At 67.9% G+C, this 19,812-nt stretch overlaps 1 protein-coding gene across 1 annotated transcript; it reads left to right on the forward strand.

Moving 5' to 3' along the window:
* On the forward strand, positions 1 to 14,607 carry FGFRL1 (fibroblast growth factor receptor like 1). The gene is made up of 7 exons (XM_022554873.2): positions 1 to 396; positions 965 to 1,056; positions 9,962 to 10,234; positions 11,395 to 11,475; positions 11,584 to 11,868; positions 11,940 to 12,293; positions 12,388 to 14,607. Exons 2-7 carry the CDS (start codon positions 981 to 983, stop codon positions 12,828 to 12,830), a joined length of 1,512 nt encoding a protein of 503 aa, XP_022410581.2. The 5' UTR covers positions 1 to 396; positions 965 to 980; the 3' UTR covers positions 12,831 to 14,607.
* Positions 14,608 to 19,812: the final 5,205 nt, after the last annotated feature.

Consider the following 19,812-nt stretch of genomic DNA (forward strand, 5'->3'; position numbering starts at 1 on the left):
AAGGGGCGGGACGCGGCGGCCTCGGCATGCCGATTGGCAGGAAGTTGTGTCGGGGCGGGGCGCGCGGCGGGCTCGGCGCTCGCTCCGGGAGAGTTGACAAAGCCCCGCAGGGAAGGACGCCTCGCGGCGCGGCGCCCCGGGCCCCTCGCCCCGCCGCCCCGGGACCCCGGCCCCGGCCCCCGGACCGACCCCGACGCCCGCCCCGCCCCCAGGCCCCAGCCCCCGGCCCCCGCCCCGGCCCCGACCCGAGCCGCCCGCGCCCAGGTAGCGCCGCCCCGTCCCGAGGCCGGGCCCGGGGGCGCGGGGCGGCGGGGTGCGGCGCCCGGGGCGGCGATGACCGCGCAGCGCGCCCCGCGGGCCCGGCCCTGAGCCCCGCCGCCCGCGAGCACCGCCGAGGTGAGCCCCTCCGCGCGCCCGCGATCCCCGGGGCAGACTGGGCGGGCCGACTCGGGAGGGCCGGGGGCCGGGGCCGGGGGCGGGGGCCCGGGCCCGGGCTGAGAGCGTCCGGGTTCCCGCTCTGCGGTGGGGAGCCGCCGGCACCGGCACGCGCCGCCGCCGCTCCCGCCTGGCCCGAGGTCCTGCCAGTGCCCCGCCCCCGCCCCTGTACCCCACGTGGGCCCCCCCAACGCAAATTTGTCCGCTAATGGCGCAGGCGATTATCTGCGGGGCCGCCGGTGTTGTGTGTCCCGCGGGCAGGGCCCGAGTTACAAGAGCCAGGAATCCAGACGGTGTTTGGAGGGGGGGCGGGGGAGGTCGGTAATTAGTGTAAACCCTTTGTCTGCCTTTGATAACCACGGTTCCCCCGCCGCCGCTTCCTCCGCCCGGAGCGCGGCAGGGAAGGCGGGGCGGCCCGCACCCCGGTCCCCGCGACCCAGGGCTGGGGTGCGGGCGGCTCCGGGGCGCAAGGCGGGGGGCGGGGCGACCCCCACCCCCACGCAGTGACCGGCCTCCGAATACACCCCAGGTCCGCACTGGCCGAGATGACGCCGAGCCCCGCGTTGGTGCTGCCGCTGCTGCTGCTGCTGGGGGCCCTCCCGCCGGCCACCGCCGCCCGAGGTGAGTGCTGGCGCCCAGCCCGGCGCCCCGGCCTCCGCCAGCGCCGCCCCTTTCCCTCCGGCCCTGAACCCTGCCACAGTGCCCGCCTGGCGCGCGTGCCTGCGCCCCGCCCCTGCTGGTCCGGCTCTGCCCGCCCTTGACCCGCGGGGAGCCCCGGTGCACCCATGGGACACTCCAGCTCACCCGCGGGCCCCCCTCACCCACGTGGCTCCCCAGCTACCTGTGGGGCACCCCTCACCTATGGGGCATCCCCATCTCACCCATGAGGCCCCTCCAGCTCTCCCACAGGGTTACCCCTCACTCTCAGGGCACCCCCAGCTCATCCGTGGGGCCCCACACTTGCTGGCCGGGTGGGCTCTGGCCCCAATTCCCCTCAGGACATACGCACACATCCACACACACATCCCTGCAGTTGCGGGCAGCTGCTCACGGCGGATTCATGAGTGATGGGCTGTTTGGCCACACTGGACCCAATTAGGCCCCTGGGAACCTGCAGAGATCCCCCTGGTGGCCAGGGTTGGGTGTGGGGACAGTGGGGACATTCTTGGCCTCTGGGACTAATGACCCAGCCCTGTACCCTAAGCCTGCCCATCTCTAGGAAGGTACAGGGTGGGGGCTGGGAGACTGAGTGCCCAGTGCATGGGGTCACTGCATGGTGGAGGGTAGGGGCCTGTCTTAATGCAGACCCTGAGACCACCTACTTCCAGCTACACACTACGTCTCTCGGCGTGCACCACACCAGGGCCTGGACGTGGGCTCACACACCTGCTGTGCAAGCGGGCAGGCCCAGATGCCTCCGGAGGGACCCCTGCCCCCGCAACCAGCCCCGGCAAGGGGCGTCCTTGGCTGATGGGTGATGCGTGCCCGCAGACTCCCACCGCCATGCTCAGTGCTGGCCTCCCTCAGCTAGGCGGGACCTGCGGCCAGGCCAGCCCTTTGGGTGTGTTGACCACTCAGGATCGTCCTTGCCCTGTCTACCAGTCCTCTGAGGCTTCGCACCCCTCCCCCACGCCGCTGCCGCCCAGCGGGCGCACTGAGACCAACCCGGCCTTATATGGCCACGTTCGGGTGTGGGGTGGCGGGCGGCGGCCCAGGTGGGCCTCATGCCACAGTACCCACCCCACCCCCCCGGCCCCGCCTGCCCCGCCAGGGACTGGCTGGCTCACTTGAGGGTGGGGGCTGCCCAGGCGTGGCTGGGACGGGCAGTGTCCAGGGTACTGCGGACACTCAGGTCATGCCCAGCAAGGCCCCCCCTCCGCCGGTGGCCAGCGGCCTGGACTCTGATTGCTCTTTTATCTGCTTGGACTCCCCTATCCACGCACCTGCCTGTCCTCTGGCCACTTGGCCAGGGAGGCTCTGGAGGCCACTGGCCTGGCCTGGTCGTTGGCTGGAGCCGGAGGTGGAGTGGCGGGTGGCAGCGGGCCGTGGATGGCAGTGGGCGGTAGGGCCTGCCTCGGCGCCGAAGGGTCCCAGAGGGACCACACCCTGCTCTGTGCCCCTTGGCTGAGGCCTTGGGCTGCATGGTGAGGGCCCTGGCGGCAGTAGGGGGGTGGGAGCCCCTTTCCAAGGGCAAGGGCCTCTGTGGTTTTGGGGGTGCGGGGTCAGTGCTCTTCCTGAATTGTGCTGGCTTCTCCGCCAGGCCTGGACTGGAGGGCAGAGTCGTTGCAGGCCCTTCCCACTTGGCGAGTGAACAGCCTGAGCGTGGACCTTCTTTAGGCTGACAAACCAGCGCAGAGAGAGTTTGGGTGGTTTTTTGAAAGCCGTTTTCCCCGTGGTGTCACAATTTCTGGAATCGGTACATTTCTAGACTCCAATCATATTTTTAAAGTTCCCCTTTTCCCAAAGTTTCACAATCTTGGTGGGTTTGTCTTAAACTGTTTGTTTTTTTTCTTTTTTCAAATTTGAAAAAAGAAGTTGGCTTTCTCCATTTCCATTTTATTTCTCACAGTGGGAGCTCTGAGAGGTTCCGAATGAAATACCTTTTACAAATTACTTTGGAAGAAGTCATTTCAGGGTTTTCTGAGAAGTGCCACGTGTGAACTTCTCTGAGGATGGTGGTGCAGTGGACGGTCTCTGAGCAGGCAGCCCTGGAGGCCCCTCCTTGTCCCCTGGACCTGGCCGGCGTGCCCGGGTGCCCTACCTCCCGTGGGATGGAGAGGACTTGGGGCTGCCCTGCCTTGGGGCTGTGGTGCGAAGGGTCTGATGGGGTGTGTGAGTCGTTGGCGAAGCATGTGGCCGTCAGGGCGGCTGTGGCGTGTGCATGTGCGTTGTCTGACCTCGGCCTCTGGCCAGGCTGTAGGGGGCCGTCTCCTCCCCTCTAGGTCCCTGCAGGCCGTGCTGGCCAGTGCGCGGCCAGGGCTGAGGTGGACTTGTGGGAGCCCGGCCCAGGCTCTGCGAGCTGGGGATGTGGGCCAGCGGCCCCATTTACGTCTTGTCTTGGGCCCCACTCCTGGAAGGGAAAATAAATCACTGTCTCCTCTGGGGGGGAGGAGGGAGCCGAACAAAGTGGCCTTTGGCTGGGCCAGGCTGAGCCTGGGCTGCCCGCAGCCTCTGTCTCCATTGTGGGGGGATCAGTGGGCCCCCGGCTCCCGCCCGGCTCCGCGGCCCTAACGTGGTACATGTTGGTTTTCCCCAGCAGCAGCCTCAGCCTCCGATCACCTGGGCGGCTCGGGCTCACTGACGTGCCGGGGGAGATGGGCTGTGGCCGCCTCCCCGCTGTGTGGCCATCCACGTTGGCCTCCTTTGCCCCACGCTGTGCCTCGCCTGGTGACTGCAGCCCTGGTGCGTCCAGGTGACAGCCTCCGTCAGCAGGGCAGCATGTGCAAGGAAGGCGTGCCCGTGCCCATGCCACCGTCCCCAGACCTCAGCGACGCTGCAGCCAGTGTGGCCCCACCTACCTTGCCCATCACCCGCTCTTCCTAGTGGTGGCCACCAGGCACTCCTGGTCAGTCCCAGCCTCGCTTCTCTCGGGGCCCAGGAGAGCAGGGGCCACCTGGGCTACCTCAGGTGGGGTCGCAGCCCGGGGTCCACTGGAGGGAGGTTGAACGCAGAGGCGTGGGCGTCACCCCGGGGCCTGGAAGGAGAGATGGGTGCTGGTCAGGGTAGGCAAGGACAGGCCTCCAGCTGGGGGGATGTTGTGGGCAGAGGTGAGCAGCTCACCGGGGCCAGAGTGGACATCCGGTGGACACGGGCGCCTTGGTGTAGTGGGGTAGGGGCCTTGAGTGGGGAAGGGCTGGGCTGAGAGGCTGGTCAGCTGAGGGGGTGTCCTGGGGCCTTTTCCACCAGGACATTGTGGCCAGCCTTCCTGGCTCCAGCGAGGAGTCCCGAGGCCTCCATCCACACCCTGTGCCCCAACTGAGTGGCTGGGGGCGGGGCCTGGAGGCAGGCAGGGGGTGGGGTAGGTGCCTACCCCCCCATCCAGCGCAGACTGGCCCCCTTGAGGAGAACTGGCCCAGGGTGGGGTTTCTAGGAGCTGTCCCTGAAGCACTGCAGGAGTTGCTCCAGCCTAAGGGCTGCTGAAATCCAGGGTTTCCCATCTTGGCAGGAAACACAATTGCTTTTCTTCCTGCCGGGGAGTTTATTTCATGAGAGATTTACACAAGCTGTGCGCTGTTGAGTGGCTGAGGAGTGAATAACGGGACCTGGGGCAGCAGGCGGGGCGGAGGGACCCTCTCTGGCTCCCATGATCCTGAACCCTGGAGGAGCCGGGGCCTGCGGAGCGCGCTCTCCTGGTCCAGGGCCACTGCCAGTGGCTTTGGGGCTGCCCTCTGCACTCGTGCAGCAGCCTGTCCGGGTTCCGGCGGGGACTGGGGCTGACTCTGGAGCTCAGCCCGACAGCGTGTGCGCCTTGAGGGCCAGGTGGCCTGCCCCATGGCCTCTGGGGGCCTGGGGGCGCCTAGTCTGGGCTGGCCTGCTCAGGCCCCATGGCCTCAGTCCTCGCCTCAAGAAGCCCGCCGTGGGCGTGGGCTGTCGTGGAGCAGGTATGGGTGGGAGGCAGGGACTCTGGCCTGGGGTCGCGCAGGCCAGGCTGCTGGGTGCGTTGGATCTTCTGCTGCCATAGCCATCGCCCTCACCCTCGAGGTTCTGCTTAAACGCCCAGGGGCTCCAGGCTCAGGAAAATGTCCTCGTCTCCCCTCCGAGGTGACTCTGGTACCTGGATCGGGGCCCCCTGGGGCGGGGCCCCTGGGGTGGTCTGGGCCCCGCGGCACGTTACCCTGTGCTCTGGGTCCGGTGCCGGCAGGTGTGGGAGGCCTCACTGGACAAGGCCCTTCTCGGTCCTTTGGCAGCTGAGAGAGGGTCTGGGTCAAGTGACGTTGGTGAGGTGGGGGTGGATGGCGGGGTGGGCAGGGTCGGGGTGAGACAGCGTTGAGTCTGGTGGGCCTAGTGAGATCTGGACACCCGACGGGGCTGCCCGGTGTCCAGCTGAGTCCCTTGGGGAGGCCCGGGCGGTGGGTCTGGGTGCTTTCTGGTCACTGTCCCGTAGGCAGCTCACATGGGTCCCCCCCGAGGGAAGTGGCCCTGTCAGGATGATGCTCTGGGCCTCACTTGTCGGTCCTGGGGGTGGTGAGGGTTAGGCAGAGGAGCCCTGAAGCTGGGGGGGGCCACTGGAGGTCCATCTGGGGGCCTCCAGAGAAGAGGACAGACCTGGAGACCCCCGGTCTTCCCACCCCCTGGTGCGCGGCTGGGCAGCCGGTGGAGGGGACGCTCCCGGCGGCTTGCTCGGTGGGTCAGGCCGTCCCTTTGCCACGCCCAGAATGGCCTGGTTTCTGGGGCAACCACCTGTCCTGCGGGTCCTACCAGTTCCACCACAGATCCCGTGGGTCCAGCCCCCGGGGCCGCCCTGGGCCGGCTGTTGACCGGGAGCCTGTATGCGAGTGTGGGTGTGCATGTGTGCCGAGCCTGCCCCCCTCGTGGCAGCCCTGGGGTGGGCCTCACCTGTGCCCCCGCCGTGGGGTGTTCCTGTCCTTTCCCCCCAGGCCTCGCCTTCTTGGGGAGGGTGCTGGCCCTGCGGCCTTCCCAGCTCACCCTGCTGCACCCGGTCCCCACTGTGAGGGACACCTTGGGCGCCCGCTCCCCCCAGAGAGTGCCTACCTGCCCTGTCTGGCGTCAGGTACCCAGGCAGGCCGGGTGGACCTGCCTGCTTCCGGCCCCCCGGCCAGGGCCCAGCGCCCTTCCCCACGCCTCTCACTTAGCTTGTCCTGCACAGCAGGACGGTGGCTCCTGGCTGGCCGCCCTCACCCCATGGCCAGGCCCATGCTGGTTAGCCCGATGCTCCCCCCACCTCCCCCGCCGCCTGCCAGAGAATTCCTTCCAGGCTGGAAATTTCTGGGGCTTTGCAGGGCTTGTGGGGGACAGAGCTGCCCTGACGAGGCGGCCGGTGCTTCACGCACCCTCGACCTCAGCTGTGTTTGCGGCTTCACGGGGTGACGGCTGAGACACCGGTGCCTCTGTGGCCCCTGCTGGTCTCTGACACATGGGCCCTGGAAGAGGGGCGACGTCTGGCCCGGCCCCTGTTGAAGGGAGCTTGGGGTCAGCAAGCCAGGGCCCACAGAACGCCCCGGGCGGTGGGGAGGGGTGCAGCCCGATACTTGGGAACCCTCTCACCCCTGCCACGGCGTGAACAGAGCGGCAGCGTGGGTCCAGATGGAGTGGCCAGGGCAGACCACCGTGCCCCTGGGGGCGGGGAGGGAGGAGGGGGTGTCGGGAAGGTGCGCCAGGCTGCGCGGAGGCCGCGGGGCGGTGAGGTGTGGGGTGCTGAGCTTCGGGGCGGCCCCGAGGGCCTGTGAAGACGGCTTGGGGGTACGGGGGGGTGGGCATGGGGTGGGCCACAGCTGGGGGTCCCTTCTCTGTTCCTGCCAGCACCTTTGCCTCCCTGGGCCCCGGGGCAGGAGGGGTATCAGCTGGGGTTGCAGCCGGGTCTTGTTATACTAAACGGGGAAAGCGGTGCTTCTGGCCAGGCAGGGGGAGGGGCTGTGGGCCTGGGCGTCCGGGGCGCTCAGAGGTGGGGTGTGTGTGGCAGGGAGTCTGCACCCACTGTTGGGGTGTGCATCTGGGGGTCGGTGTGACAGGGTCTGTGTGTGACAGCAGCTCTGGATGGCGGCTGGGAATCCAAGCTGGGTTTGTGGGGCCCTCGGAGCGGCTGCCCCCCATCCCCCCCAGTTCCCCCATTCCTGACCATGTTTTCACAGCTGAGGGTGGAGGAGGATGGAGGAGAGGAAGGGGCGACACCTTCCCTGCCCGTTACCTTGACGTTCAGCCCCCCTCTTGGGGTGAGACCCGGCCCCAGCCTGCCTTTGCCCCGTGTCTGCCCTGCCTGCGTCGTGTGCATCCTGCCTGTGCCCGCAGCCTCCTAGGGCCGTGACTGCCGGTGGGTGCAGGGTTGGGGCTTCCTGGAGGAGGTGCTCACGGGGAAGGCGCTAAGGCTGCGTCGGCTGCCCCCACCCACACGCCCTTCAGGGGCCTGCGGGTCTCCAGCTCAGGCCTCAGTTTCCCCGTGGCTGAGGGGTGGGAGGCCTTGTCCAGGTGGAACAGCAGGGCTTCTGTTTCCCAGGCTAAATATAGAGCTGCAGCAGCCGTGCTGGCGGCCAAAATTCCCAGGAATCTGGGGGGCCAGGCCTCCCGCTGGTGAGCCTGCTGGGGGGTCTCTTGCAGAGGCTGGGGTGGGGGGGGCAGGGCCCCGGCCTCGTGTCTGGGTCCCCCGGAGCCCAGGTGGGGGTGGGGAGGGGTGAGGCTGGCCACAGAGGGGAGGGGGGCTGTTTGCTTTAGGACAAGGCTGGCTCCAGCCGGGGCCTCTGGGCGGGCGCTGCCTCGTCCCCCTCACTGCTCACAGGCCGGCCCACGGGGCCACACTTCCGGCCCATCTGGCGGTCACTTGGCCCTGTCCCTCCACTCCGCAGGACCGAGGGTGGCGTCCCTGCCACCCAGTAGGTGCCCCCCAACAAGGTCTCCTCTGGCGGGTGGGAGAGGGAGGGGCCGCAATGTCAGGCGGGCGCGTCCTCTGCCACTGAGGCGGGCTCCTTCGGGGGTCGGGGGTGTTGAACCAGCCGCCAGCGGTGCCCCCACGATGCCGCTGGGAGAGGCGGAGCCCCAGCAGGGAGCGATGCTGTTCCTCGTGCGGGCACCGTCCTCCCCACGTGCTTTCCGGGCCATTGCGTGTGTCTGTGTGGACACGTGTGGGTCCGTGTGCCTGTGCTTGTGTGTGTGTGATGCTTGCACCCAGGTGTCAGCCCGGGAAGGGCTGGGGGGTGCCCTTTTGTCCTGCAGCCTGGGAGGCCCCTGTGAATGGTGGAATTTCAGGCAGTGGCAGGTGGTGGACAGGGTCCGCCTGGGAATGAGGCCCGGACCCTGGGCGGCCTGGGGGGCCTCAGAAGGTCCACTTGTCTGGGGGCCCTGAAGCCTCTCCCACTGTGAGCTGGGTAGGTGCCTGGGGGGCCCTGGAGACAGGTGAGTGATTAGGGAGAGGCGGGTATCGGGGGAAGCCAGAGGGCTGGCTGGCTGGCACCTCTGGCATGGCCCACTGTCCAGGGGCAGCATGGAGGGGGTGGGGCCACCTGAATGGGGCAGGATGTGGAGGGGGGAGGCTGTAGAGGGAAGGTGCCTAGTGTCTCTGTGTCCCTCACACCCCAGTCCCCTGGAATCAGAGACTCGGGACCCCCTCCCCACCTGGGGCCCCAGAGAAGCTGAGCCCTGGGCTGTCAGCTCCCTGCATCCAAACGGGGACGGCCCCCTACCCTCCATCCGCACCCCAGGTGGAGGCGATGGGGGCCCGTGCTCTGTGAGCCCCTGGGAGCTACAGCCTCTGGGGGACCCGCAGGAGCACTTTGGCTGCGAGGCGGCAACAGAATCAGCGGCGATTGCACGTTGAAGAAACACCAGCTGGTTATTAAAAACACATGCCGCTCTCAGGCCCTGGAGCGACAGCGTCTCAGCGCAGCCGTCCCCCTGCACCTCCGTGTGGCCAGGGCTCGGGGCGTGGCCTTCCCGGCCTGGAGTGGCTGCCGTGTGGGGTGGGTGCCCCTTCCAGTGGCTGGTGGGCGGAGTCCTGGGAGCCAGGCCCAGCCAAGCCCCTGGGAAGGGCAGCTGGGTGCCCGTGGCTGCCTCTCCTGGTCCGGGGGGGCCGTGGGTGACCATGTAAGAGCCCTCCACCCTCGCGGTCCTCCCGTGGTGTAGGGGCTGCACACCAGCCCCAGCTCAGGGCGTCAGGCACGGGGGCACGGCGGGAGGGGACTGAGGGTCTACCAGGAGATAGCTCCATAGCCTTCTGATGTCCGCAGCGTCCTTCCCAGCTGGCCCGTCTCTCGCGCCCTCTAGGCCTGGTCATCCCCATTGTCCCTGGGTGGCCCCGGGCCGGTGGGGACGGGGATGGGTTTCTTCCCGCTGGTGAAGGGCGCCACGGCCTCAGCCCGGGACTCAGGCTTCTCCCAGGGCTGATAGTGGTCACCCAGGGCTGGGAGGCCCAGCTGCTTGCCCTCTGACTCCAGGGCCTTGGTGACCTGGTGTGGCCTGGCTGGCAGCAGGGAGGCTCTTGTCCAGGCAGGCAGACCTGGTTTGATGCCGCCCATGCACACACGGCACAGACATGGGCCACCAGACGCAGGGATGCTCGCACGTGCACACACAAACAGACGGGGTGCCTGCAGGGAGGCGGTGGGGGCCGCCCTCGCTCGCCTGTGGACATGCGTCCTGGGCGAGCCGCATCCCGGCTCCCATGCGGGAGCGCAGTGGGCCCTGGGTGAACGCCGCCTCTTGTGGTCTGGGAGCTGGGTAGGCGTATCTGGGTGGAGTCCCGGGGTGGGGGCCCCGCAGGGACAGCCCTCGGCCGGCTCCCAGTGCCCACGCCTGCCTTGGCCCTGACCGACCACCTGCCGGTCCCCTCCTCCCTGAGCGAGCCCTCTGACCCCCACAGGCCCCCCGAGGATGGCGGACAAGGTAGTCCCGCGGCAGGTGGCCCGGCTGGGCCGCACTGTGCGGCTGCAGTGCCCCGTGGAGGGGGACCCGCCGCCACTGACCATGTGGACCAAGGACGGCCGGACAATCCACGGCGGCTGGAGCCGCTTCCGCGTGCTGCCCCAGGGGCTGAAGGTGAAGGAGGTGGAACGGGAGGACGCCGGCGCCTACGTGTGCAAGGCCACCAACGGTTTCGGCAGCCTCAGCGTCAACTACACCCTCATCGTGATGGGTCAGTGCTGGCCGTGCCAGGGCGGGGCCTTGCTGTTCGCGCCTAGTCAGCTCGGGCGGGGAGGCAGACCCTCCCTGTGTGCCCACCCCTCACCCTGCATGAGCTCGGCCCACTGCCCCCGGGACCAGAGCCGCCCTGCGCCCCTCCCGGCCTCTGAGCCCAGGACACCACCCCCAGGCCGGGCCCCGCCCCCTCAGGCCTCACCTTGGGGTCCCTCTTCCGACCCCTTCTCCCCCAAAGTTCTGCTGACCTGGGGGCCAGGGCTGGCTGGGGTGGCGGCAGGGGTGGGTATGGGGGCCCCAGGTGGCGGTCCCACTGAAGGGCAGCCTGGTGGGGCAGGCGGGCCGGCAGCCTTGGCGTCAGCCATGACTTTGAGGCTCAGGTTTCGGAGTTCAGAGGGGCCGCTGGGCAGGAAGGGCCTTCTGTTCTTCTCTGCCTCTGGGGCCCGGGCTTGGGGACTGGGCGGCGCCCCCAGGAACACGCCCTCCACTCGCTGGTACCAGGCGCTGGCGCCTGGCCCTCCCCCATGGGCTCCCGGGCGGGTCCCTCAGGGCAGGCTCCCTGGCAGCACAAAGGAGGAGCCTGACCCACGCACCCCTCCACTGGGTTCCGGGGTGGGGTCCGAGCGCCTGGCCTTGGTCCTGGGCCGTGGAGGCTGCGGCTGTCACTGGGAGGGGGGGGCATTCCTCAGCACGCCGCGCCCCCCTCAGGCCCCACAGGCCTTCTCTGGGCTGTGGAATGGGAATACTGTGGGTGTCCCCCCCAGCGTCCTTTCAAAAGGGCAGGACGACGAGGCGGTATGCGAGCCATGTCAGCTCACCAAGCCCTCGGCCCCTTGATGTGGGCTAGGGTTACTGCAGCTGCCGGCTGGGCCTGGTCGCCACCTCCCCCCGGCCCTGCAGACCCCCCGGAGCCAGGGTGGGGGAGCCAGATCTCCGTTCCACCCGCGCCTGTCGGGGTCACCTGCACCCAGGGAGTGCGCCGGGTGGGCGGCTCCGGCCCAGCTGTCTCTGGGATTCTGAGACGTGGGTGTGCACCCATGGCCTCCTGTTGGCGTTTCTAGAGCTTTCCCAGCTGGGCCTGAGGCTGGGGCCCGGGAGCCAGTCCTGGGGTCTTACAGGGGCTGCCGAGGCCCCTCTCATGCACCCTCCCCTCTGCAGACGACACCAGTCCAGGAAGGGAGAGTCCGGGGCACGACGGCCCTTCCGGGGGCCAGGAAGACCCAGCCAGCAAGCAATGGGGTGAGCACAGGGACAGACGTCACCATCTTGGTCGGGGGGTGGGGCTGTGCCTCCACCCCAGTGCCCGCTGACTTCTATGCCCCGCCCACTCCCCTGCACCCCGCGCAGCCCGGCCCCGCTTCACGCAGCCCTCCAAGATGAGGCGCCGGGTGATTGCGCGGCCCGTGGGCAGCTCCGTGCGGCTCAAGTGCGTGGCCAGTGGGCACCCACGGCCCGACATCATGTGGATGAAGGATGACCAGGCCTTGACGCGCCCGGAGGCTGGTGAGCACAGGAAGAAGAAGTGGACCCTGAGCCTGAAGAACCTGCGCCCCGAGGACAGCGGCAAGTACACGTGCCGCGTGTCGAACCGCGCGGGCGCCATCAACGCCACCTACAAGGTGGACGTGATCCGTGAGTGCCGGGGCCGGGGGTGGGGGTGGGCTGGTGCCTGGGGGCTGTGCCCAACGCATGTCCCTGCGCAGAGCGGACGCGCTCCAAGCCTGTCCTCACGGGCACGCACCCCGTGAACACGACGGTGGACTTCGGAGGCACGACATCCTTCCAGTGCAAAGTGCGCAGCGACGTGAAGCCCGTGATCCAGTGGCTGAAGCGCGTGGAGTATGGCGCCGAGGGCCGCTACAACTCCACCATCGACGTGGGCGGCCAGAAGTTCGTGGTGCTGCCCACGGGTGACGTGTGGTCGCGGCCCGACGGCTCCTACCTCAACAAGCTGCTCATCACACGCGCGCGCCAGGACGACGCGGGCATGTACATCTGCCTGGGCGCCAACACCATGGGCTACAGCTTTCGCAGCGCCTTCCTGACCGTGCTGCCCGGTGCGTGGGCCCCGCCCTGCCCCGCCCTGCCCCACCCGGGCCACGCCCACACGTGACGCTCCCCTCCCCGCCCCCTCCTCGGTTTCTCCTGCAGACCCCAAGCCGCCAGGGCCGCCCGTGGCCCCCTCGTCCTCGACCACCAGCCTGCCGTGGCCAGTGGTCATCGGCATCCCAGCCGGCGCCGTGTTCATCCTGGGCACCGTGCTCCTGTGGCTCTGCCAGGCCAAGAAGAAGCCATGCGCCCCCGCGCCTGCCCCTCCGGTGCCTGCACATCGCCCGCCCGCGACGGCCCGCGACCGCGGCGGGGACAAGGACCTGCCGGCACCCCCCACCCTCGGTGCCGGCCCCGGTGTGGGGCTGTGTGAGGAACTCGGGCCCCCGGCGGCCCCCCAGCACCTGCTGGGCCCGGGCTCAGCCGCCGGCCCCAAGCTTTACCCCAAACTCTACACGGACACGCACACGCACACGCACTCACACACGCATTCGCACGTGGAGGGCAAAGTCCACCAGCATCAACACATCCACTACCAGTGCTAGGGTGCCTCGGGGTGGGCTTGCGGAGGCCCGGGGCGAGGGCCACAGAGGAGGATGGACTGCGGGTGCGAGGCGCCCCACGTGAGACACACACACACCTGGACGCACACACACGCATGACATACCTCTGGACACACACACAGAATCACACACACACACACACACACACTCAGACTAAAGCCTTTGGGAAGGTCTGTATTGTAACTCTGCAGTGCGCATGTAGCGATGGGCTAGCTCATGAAGGAATCCCTTGGCCCCGTGATAAGGATTTCATGGGGGCCGTGGTCACCCCCCCACCCCGGCCTGGCAGGAGATCTGAGAGGCACCCTGGCTTTGCAAACCAAAAACTCCGACCCCTTCCCTGCGCCTGCCCGCCTGTGTCCCTGCCCAGGCTATTTTTGCCACCACCTGTCCTGGGTGTCCAGGAGCCCACCAGTGCCCTGGGCAGGGGGGTCGGGCGGAGCAGCCCAGGCTCCGTCCTGAGAGGCCGGAGCTGGCTGGGGGTGCCTCCCGTCCCACTGCCAGAGAGAAGGGGCCCTTGATATTTATATTTAAGAAATTAAGATAATAATATTAATAATGATGAAAGGAGGGCTGGGCCACAGAGACTGGGCCTCTCCTGAGGCCCAGGACCCACCTGGCCTTTTGGCCACACTGGATGCCCACCTCGGGCCGGGCACCCACTCCCGCCCGTGGCGGCCCCAGGCCCCTATAATTTTATACAGAGCTTGAGCTGAAGCTCCTCATATTTAATTTATTTTGTTAAACAAGAAAATGTGCATCCTTTCCTCTAAGCTGGTGTTTCTTCCCGTGTCTGCATCTGTGCGTGCGCGTGTGCCTGTTCACAGGACGGATGGGGGCGCTCTCAGGAACCCCATCACCAGGCCTTAGGCTCGGGGGCCGAGGCCTGAGGGTCCCCAGGGCCCGCCATCAGCGCTCTGAGCCGGAGGACTCTTCCCCACTCAACCTGCACGCGCCTCCTTGGCCAGCCAGAGTCCTACACATCTGGCCCGGGGGGCCCCCCTCTCTGTACTGGTGTGGTCCCCCAGCCCTCAGTGCAGGGCCCGTGTTTCTCCCGTCCCACATTCTGGGGTTCCCTGCGTGGCCTTGGTGGGGAGGTGGGCTGGGGCCAGTTGCCTGCAGGGCACCATCCACCTTGGGTGTGCAACCGTGGCCTCGCTCTCCTCACCCAACCAGCAGGCAGGGGTTGGGTTGCCCCTGGCCCAGAGGTTCTGGAGCATCTTAAGAAAGGCACTAAGAGCTGGTGTGATTTTAGCAAAGCCCCCAGCGCAGCATGTCCAAAGATCGGCAGGAGGGGCGAGGCTGAGCCGCTGGTTCTCAGTGCTTCAGGAGACAAGCCCAGGCTCTGCCTGACCTGCCAGTCGGGATGCCCACCATCCTGCCCAGGCAGTGCCAGGCCCACGGCTGGGGCCGAGTCTCCCCTCCTCCGTGCCTTGGCAGTGAGCTGCTGTCCGCCTCCGCCTCCTCCCCAGCTCCGGGCTGGGTCACCTCCCTCTGCTCTCGTCTCCCAGGGCTCAGTCCCCAGTCCCCTTGCCCTTCCTCCACTGAGACCCCCATGCAGTGCAGGGTGGGATCCCCTGTCCTTCTCAATCTCCCCCCATTCTTTGGCTTCCCAGGGTGGACCCCACTCCTGTCTCTTAGGAGGCAGGGGCTAGCTCTGAGGTAAGCCCCACTGGGGTGGTCCTGACTCCGTGGGCAGTGACCAAGCTCTGGCCTGGTGATGGAGACCACCTATAGTGGACACCGCGGGAGGCCTAGGGCCTGGCTGGCTGTGGGGAGCCGGGCTGCAGTGGCCAGGGGAGTAGTGTGGGCTGCAGGCAGCCCGTAGCTGGTGACCAAACAGATGTTCCCCAGACGGGACAGGCTGCATCCGACGCCTGGTTGGGTTTTAGTCTGAGCGGGGAAGGGTGGGGAGAGGGCAGACGCTGGGCAGTGGGGAGACCTCAGGCTGTGGGCCATCTTTGGGTCACAGGGGATGAGCTGCCCCCTGCCCAGCACCCCTGAGGGTACAGTTCCCCAGAACCTCAAAGGAGACTCTGCCACTCCCAGCCCTGTGCCCTTGTTGGCCTGAGGGACAGTGCTGTCCACCTGGGCTCACGTGGGGACCACCCTCACCATCTGCCCCAGGGAAGCCTGGGGGCCAATGACCAGTGGCTCCGGGCCCATCCCCCAGTGCCCTTTCAGGAGAGAGGGCTGCTGATGGGCTGGTCGTTCTGTGGACGTGTTAGGGCGCCTGGCTGGGCGGGGGGTCTGGGCGACCAGACAGACCCATCCTCTTGGGGCTGCCTGGCCACCACGAAGCCCACCAGGACAGATGTCTACTCATTGGGCCTCCAACTGACCGGCCCCACTCCCTCTGCCCAACACCCCCTCTTCCTTCCCTCTCCCTGGCGCCCCGCCCCGCTTGGGGGCTCCCAGATTGTGCCGGGGCGGAGCCAATGGGAGCGCGAGTGGGCGGGGCCAGGCGGCAGGCGGGGCCAGGTGGCAGACCAGGCTGAGAGAAGAGTCTTTGGGCTTCAGAGCGGGGGAGCCCAGAGTGGCACGAGGAGGGGCACCGCGGCAGGGCTTCACCTCCTGGGTTCTGAGGCACCGCGCCCTGGCTTCTCTTGCCACAGTTGCCCCTCCACAAACACCAAGGCCAGGCCCTAATGTGCCCTTGGTCACAGGCAGAAAGACCAGTGCACCGCCACCCGTGACGCTACCAGGACCCCCAACAGGAACAGAAATGCCTCCCATGCCCAGCTCTGTGGGGTTCCCTGTGGGGTGGGAGTGGGGGCCCCCAGTCTCAAGGGAGCGGAGGGGGATCCAGCTGTGTCTCAGAGGGACTCCCAGGCCGGGCTGGAGTCAATGTCTTGATCTGATTTCACAGCCACTAATGGCTCGTGCTGTTGGGGCTTCTGAGAGCCATTTGGGCCAAAACTCCTGATGTCCATGGTGGGGGTGCTGGGTGGTGGGGGTGCTGGGTGCTGGGTGGGTGGGTGCTGGGTGAGGTGGGTGCTGGGTGCTGGGTGGGTGGGTGCTGGGTGGTGGGGGTCCTGGGTGGTGGGTGCTGGGTAGTGGTGGGTACTGGGTGGTGGGTGGTGGGTGGTGGGGGTGGTGGGTGCTGGGTGGGTGGGTGCCAGGAGGGAGGAGCCCCAGGGCCAGGCCAGCATCTTCCCTCTGATCTGGGCTGTGTTAAGCTGGTCCCCTTGAAGCCTGGTGAGCCTGAAAGGGCGGCCCAGGCTCTGACACCCTCGGGTGTGACCGCTCCCTCTCCACCCCCAAGCCCCACAGCCCAGCCCTCCTGGCTTCAAAGGGGTGGCCGAGAGTCTTCTGCAGCTGTCCCGGTGGGGGGGGGTGCCGAGGCTGATGTCCAGGGACCAGGCCATGTGACAGGAGCTGAAGATGAGGGGACGTGGGGCCACCACAGCCCCGTGGACCTGGGGTTGGGAGGGCCGGGCAGGGGATCAGGGCCTTGTCTGGGGGCCAGGCCAGGGGACCTGGGACAGGAATGCAGGATGTAGGACACAGGAAAAGGGACAGGAACATAGGACGTGGGGTCGGGACCAGCACAGGCTCAACCTGGGACTCGGGGCATGGGGTTAAGGACCTGCAGGTGCCAGCCAGGCTGCCCCAGCCCCCCGGGTGGCGCTGCTTGGGGCTTGCAGGGCCCTGGACCAGCTGCGGGGCCTGAGGCGGCATGGAGGGGCTGGGACCCGAGGGTCCGAAAGGTGAGCGCCCCCGGCGCACCTTGCCCAGACCCAGGGCGTGGGCTGGACTGCCCTGGGACACACAGGCCTGTGAGGTGGGCTGCTGCAAGGTGGGGTACGGAGACAGGGGACTCCCACAGGGTCAAGTTTGTGCGGGGGCCGGGCCCCCGGGCTGGGCTGGGAAGCAGCCTCCACCCCACGCCTGGCCCCAGCACCTGGCACGTCCCTGCTGCATCTGGTGGGCAGGGACAGAGTCTGCTGATCACGGGGAGGGGCGGGGATTGGGCAGGGCAGGGGGCGGGCCCGGCAGCTGGGGGCTCCCTCCATGCCCCGTGCTGACCTCGCCCGGTTCCCGGTGCCCGTCCTGTTCAACCGCCCAGGGCTGGCAGGGCTCAGGGCCCTCACAAGATGGGCCGGGCGTCAGGGGAGCTGAGGGCCAGGGCCTCTCCTGGGAGCCCTTTGGAGGTCCGTGCATTCCTTCCCCAGATTCAACCCCCATCCTGCCAGCCCCACCCAGGGGCTGCCCCGCTGAGCCCTCTCCGGTCCTGCCTTGGCTCGGAGACCTCCACAAGCCGGTGCTCCCCCGGCCCAGTCACCCTGAGCCCTGGACTGCCGCCGTCTGTGGAAGGGAGGGTTGACCTCCCATTCAGGCCAGCACGTGTCAGTGACCCCAGGTGGGAGATTGCAAGGGTCCCCAGACCTGGGAATGTAGGGCCCTGGAGGTGGGATCTGCCTCCCAAGGGGCTTCTCCTGTGGAGACCCCCCAGGGGGTGGCACCCAATGGAGCCCTGGGTCAGCAGCTTCCGACGCCTTTTTCTGGCAGTGTTGCCTGGGGTCACCTGGGGTCATGCCCGGTGGGCTCAAGAGCCCACCCCCCAGTGTCTGCCGAGCAGCCCAGCCCAGACCCTGCGGCAAGTGGCACCCCAGTCAGCGGCCCGCACCCCTGGCACCACTGACTTGAGGCGTGGAAGCCGCTGACACAGGACTTGCACTGGCCCCAGCTGGGTGTGCCCATCCACCCCAAGGCTACTGACGACCAGGCCCGGCATCTCATGCCCCCGCCTTGGCACCCTGGGCAGCCTGGGGAGCCGGGGGGAGGGTGCTTTGCCAGCACCCGTCCTGCACCAGCTCGGGGCAGAATCAGGCCCCGGGTCGGGGTTCTCAGCGCACTCCTCCTCAGGGCGCAGGCTGGCTCCTTTCCAGGGGTCTTGTCTCTGGCACTCGTCTGGGGTGACAAGGCAGAGTGCTTGGGTCAGGCCGGTGGCCAATGCAAGGGGCAGGGGGTCTCGGGCTGAGATACACACGGCCCCTCCTTCCTTGATCTGGGTGCAGAGCTCGGGGGCTGGCTCCCTCCTGTCTCCTGGGCCGCGGGCGTCCAGCCCCAGAGGCTGCGTTGACCCACATTCCCCCCACCCCCCCCGCCCCGCACCTTCCAGACCCCAGGGAAGCTGAGCCGGAAGCATGAGCAGTGCGGTTCTGAGGGCCCCGCCAGCCACCCAGACAAGCCCTGTGCGGGGAGCGCGGGCCGGCCTGGCTGCATGGGGCAGACTCAGGTTAGGACCAGAGGTCCCCCCACCGCCCCATGGTGGCTGGGCGCCGACACACACTTGATCCCAGGATGGGGTGGGGGGATCCATGAAAGGTCCAGCAGCTCCGGTAAGGGCGCAGGCGGGGCAAGACACCCAGCACCCAGACAGCTGTACGCCCCACCCCCGCTCGCTCCACAGCCGTGGGGCATCTGGCCCTGGGCCGGCAGGTGGTGACAGCTGCCAACAGCTGGCCAGAGGGGCGGGGCCGCTTATCCTGAGTCACGGGTGGGGGATGGAGAGGGTCTGGTTGGGGTGACTCTCCACCGTTGAAGGGAAGGCCGAGCTGTCCGCCTCATGTCCCCAAATGCCATCCCTGGGCCCTAGAGAGACCCTGGCGAAGAGCACAGCTCGCAAGAAGAGGACAGGCAGTGGGTATCTGGGCCCTGGTGCCAGGACTGCGGAGCCCCGGAGGCTCCATCTGCCTCTGCGGGGTCCCCAGGGTCTGGGGGCTCCGTGCTGGGGGTGGGCAAGGCCAGCGGGTGGGGGTCTTTGCTGGAAAGCAGCAGCCGCCCCCCAGCAGTGTCCACCCTGACGGTAGGCAGTGCAGGTGGACTTTGGTGGGGAGGCCCTGGGGAGGGTGGAGGCCGCGCACTGACGCTGTCTCTTCCCCCAGCTCACGGACTCCTGAGCTTCCTGGAAAACTGGCAGCCCCCGTCAGTGGGTCCCTGGAGCCCTGGACTCTCGCTTGGGGCCGCTGCCTCATCCCTCCAGGCCCTCCCTAGTTCTGCCCCAATGTTGTCCCAGTGGCCTCTTCACGAAGCCCGCCAGCCCAGGGCAGTGCTGAAGCTGCCCACTCCCTGCTGGAGCCTCCCCTCAGGCACGCCGTGGGGACCTGGTTTGGGATGGCTTTACGCTCCCAGCAACACCAGGGCCACCCAGCTTTATGCAGGACCTGATGAGCGAGGGGCAGTGAGCTCTTGGTGGCCACACACCCCTGCCCCCCTGCCCCCCGGATCACAGGGGAGTCACGGCCAGACTCCAGGACTGCTCGTGTGGCCCAGCCACTGGCAGAAAGTGTGGCTTGCGGTCAACTGCCAGGGCCTGGGGACAGGAAGGTGAGAGTCCGGGGGTGACCACCCTATCCTCTTAGGGCCCTGGGAGGCAGGGAGCCAGGACCCCAGCCTCAACCCTCACCGTGCTCTGTGCAGCCTGAAAGCGCCCAGCAGCACCTCCCACCCAGCGTGCACAGGCCGTCTTCTCGGGCCAGCAGCCTCTCTGTGTCATGAGACCCTAGGCAGATACCCAGCTACTCTGACCCTCAGTCTCCTCGTCTGTGGCCTGGATGAGAGGACCTGGCTCAGGGGCTGGTGGGAGCCTTTGGGGCCTGCCTGGGTAGGAGGTGAGCTCAGGCCTGAGCACGGAATGGCCCTGGCGGGGGGTGGGGGGGGGCAGGACCTCAGCCTGGACCCAGGCCCAGGGAGGGCTGGGGCGGCACCGGGCTCAGCAGAGGCAAATTCCTTCTTCCTTCACAACTTTTTCCTCTTATTTTTTTTTTCCAGTTTCTTCCAAAAGCCGTCCTCCACTGTTCGTTCCTGGAGCCCCTCCAAGACCATGGGCACCGGCTCCACTCGCGGCCACAAAGCTCCTTTGACAGCAGCGGCGGGAGCTAAACCAACAGTGGGGGTGGGGGAGGAGGGAGGGAGGAAGGGGACACGGGATGCCCCAAGCGGAGGCCTCTGGGCGTCT

Source organism: Delphinapterus leucas, chromosome 5, assembly GCF_059928025.1.
Source record: "Delphinapterus leucas isolate spDelLeu-1000000601 "Yukka" chromosome 5, BTC_Dleu_Yukka2, whole genome shotgun sequence".
Classification (NCBI taxonomy): domain Eukaryota; kingdom Metazoa; phylum Chordata; class Mammalia; order Artiodactyla; family Monodontidae; genus Delphinapterus; species Delphinapterus leucas.